Raw genomic sequence first — 2,120 nt, 5'->3', positions numbered from 1 at the left:
AGGCATGACGAAGCAGATATCGTCCTCTTTTGGAAGACCAAACAAAGTAGTTTCACTTTCACAACGAAACACACAGTGTCTTCACGACATGGCGGCAGCAACAGTACTACAGCGAGAATAAAAGTTACTCCTTCTTTCTTTGCGTGAGCATTTGGGCGGCGTTATGCAAGTCTTCCCACATAGTGATGTAGACATGTGGGGGCGTGTTAGAACGAGCCATTTTAGGTAGGTGTGGTTAACTCTTAACTTTTGTAATGAATATCTCTTTGGATTTGAGACTTTAGTCTTTGCAACTTTACAGATCTTCTTTATGCACCAAGAGCTTGTAACACTCCAAAGAGAAAGGAAAAATTTTAATTGCATCATATGACCCCTTTAAGACTCAATGTAACAGCAATGCTACTACTACTAATACTTCTTCTTTTTAATTTGAACATTAAACCTCTGTTGTGCAGTACTTTGTTTGCCCAAAAAATAAAAAGGGTTTAATTTTCATTTGATTAGAATAAATTAAATTAATGTTTTATGCCTTCATCTTCATCTTTACAAATATCAATAGCATTTTTATTAAAACTATATTCACAATGTAATCAAAAAATCGAGAATCGAATCAAGAATTGAATCGAATTGAATCGAGAGCTTGCGAAACAGGTTGTGGTTCGGAGACACTTGTTAGTCCAAATAAAAAAGATTAGAAGCCAACGAAGATAAAAGCCAAGATTACAGAAGCAGTCCTTGTTAAAATGATGAGCACAAGAACAAAAGTTTCGAATTGTATTTTTGTGGAAAAAATGAATTTGAACCACTGATTCTTCACATCATCATCTTTCAGCAATGAAAACAAAACAAACTTGCTTTCACAGAGCAAAACACAGCATCTTCTCGACATGATGTAAACAGAGTCAGAGTGTTCGTATTTCCCAGGCAGGTGGGGATTATGCAAATGTGTTACTGAGTGACGTAGATCTGTAACAGGCAGAAGATTCAAAAATATGACTACTCGTTAAGGCAGTTCAGAGTCAACTTTTTTTGAGAGACAATATCTTTATTTGTCATGCACTTTTTTTGAATAACAACTTTGCAGATTGTTTACATTGAAGGATAGCTACTTTACAAAAAATATATTTTTCAAAAACCCATATGACCCACTCTTTAACGTCTTACCTTTTCAGTTAGCCTACAGCTACTTTCTTTGTGTTTGCTCAGGAGCTAATTACCCTCCTGTGTCTTTGCCCTGATATATACATGTATACATGTATACATTTGTATATTCAAATTTCTCCATATTAAGCTTTACTCTTTTATTTGCACGCCTATCCTTTTTTTGTTTATTACATTTTTTTATTTGTTGTTTTGTTGTGTTTGGTAAAGTGTTTTTTTTTCTAAATTATAATCACGTGGTTATATTTTTATGTGAACTTTATGTGAAATGCATTTGAAATATTATATTTGATATAAACAGTGAGGTCAATATCATGAGCTTTCAGAGTGTATATTATTTTTTAATAAAAAATACTTTCCTTTGTTGCACTGCTGAAATTTAAAGTCTTTTAAAGTATCCTTTCATTTGAAGGCTACAGGGGACTGAGGAATCAAGGAGCCACATGTTATCTGAATGCAGTGCTGCAAACGCTCTTCATGACAAAGGATTTCAGAAAAGTCATCATGGAGTGAGTTTTCTATCTTTGACTTGCAAAATCATGATATTTTATAACACACAATCATAGCAATGACACAAATACTGTGTTGCTCTACAGCTTAAATAAAGAAGGTAAGAAGAAAAAGAAAAGTCTTTCTTTTGAACTTCAAAAGTTATTCGAAGATTTAGAGTCCAATACTAAAAGTGCCACTACACATGGAGTCACAAATGCTCTAGAAATTGGAAATGGTAAGTTATGTGTACAAGTCTTATATTGTAGCATTCATACTGGTAAACACGTAAAAAAAAACAGTTTTTGTATAAACAAATCCCTTCATAGCTTACCTTTTATTTTAGTTTGTGAGCAGCAGGATGCAGCAGAATATTATCAGAAGATTCTGAGTATGATTGAACCTAAAGCAGCCAAGGTATGATCTAAATATATTTATAATCTGCTGTGAGTGATAGTGTAAAACACACC

General features: G+C 33.4%; 1 protein-coding gene across 1 annotated transcript in view; it reads left to right on the top strand.

Annotated features, from left to right (window-relative positions):
• The window catches only part of LOC107576190 (ubiquitin carboxyl-terminal hydrolase 47-like), a 16,898-nt gene extending 15,224 nt beyond the window's left edge, over positions 1-1,674 (top strand). The window contains exon 9 of the mRNA XM_016262425.1: positions 1,574-1,674. Within this exon, the coding sequence (XP_016117911.1) occupies positions 1,574-1,674 (101 nt within the window). The remainder of the gene's footprint in view (positions 1-1,573) is intronic.
• Positions 1,675-2,120: the final 446 nt, after the last annotated feature.

This window comes from Sinocyclocheilus grahami, unplaced genomic scaffold (assembly GCF_001515645.1).
Source record: "Sinocyclocheilus grahami isolate Dianchi unplaced genomic scaffold, SAMN03320097.WGS_v1.1 scaffold3324.1, whole genome shotgun sequence".
In the NCBI taxonomy this organism is placed as follows: Eukaryota; Metazoa; Chordata; class Actinopteri; order Cypriniformes; family Cyprinidae; genus Sinocyclocheilus; species Sinocyclocheilus grahami.
Note: the sequence above shows the minus strand (reverse complement) of the source record. Positions and strands in the feature narration are given on the sequence as shown.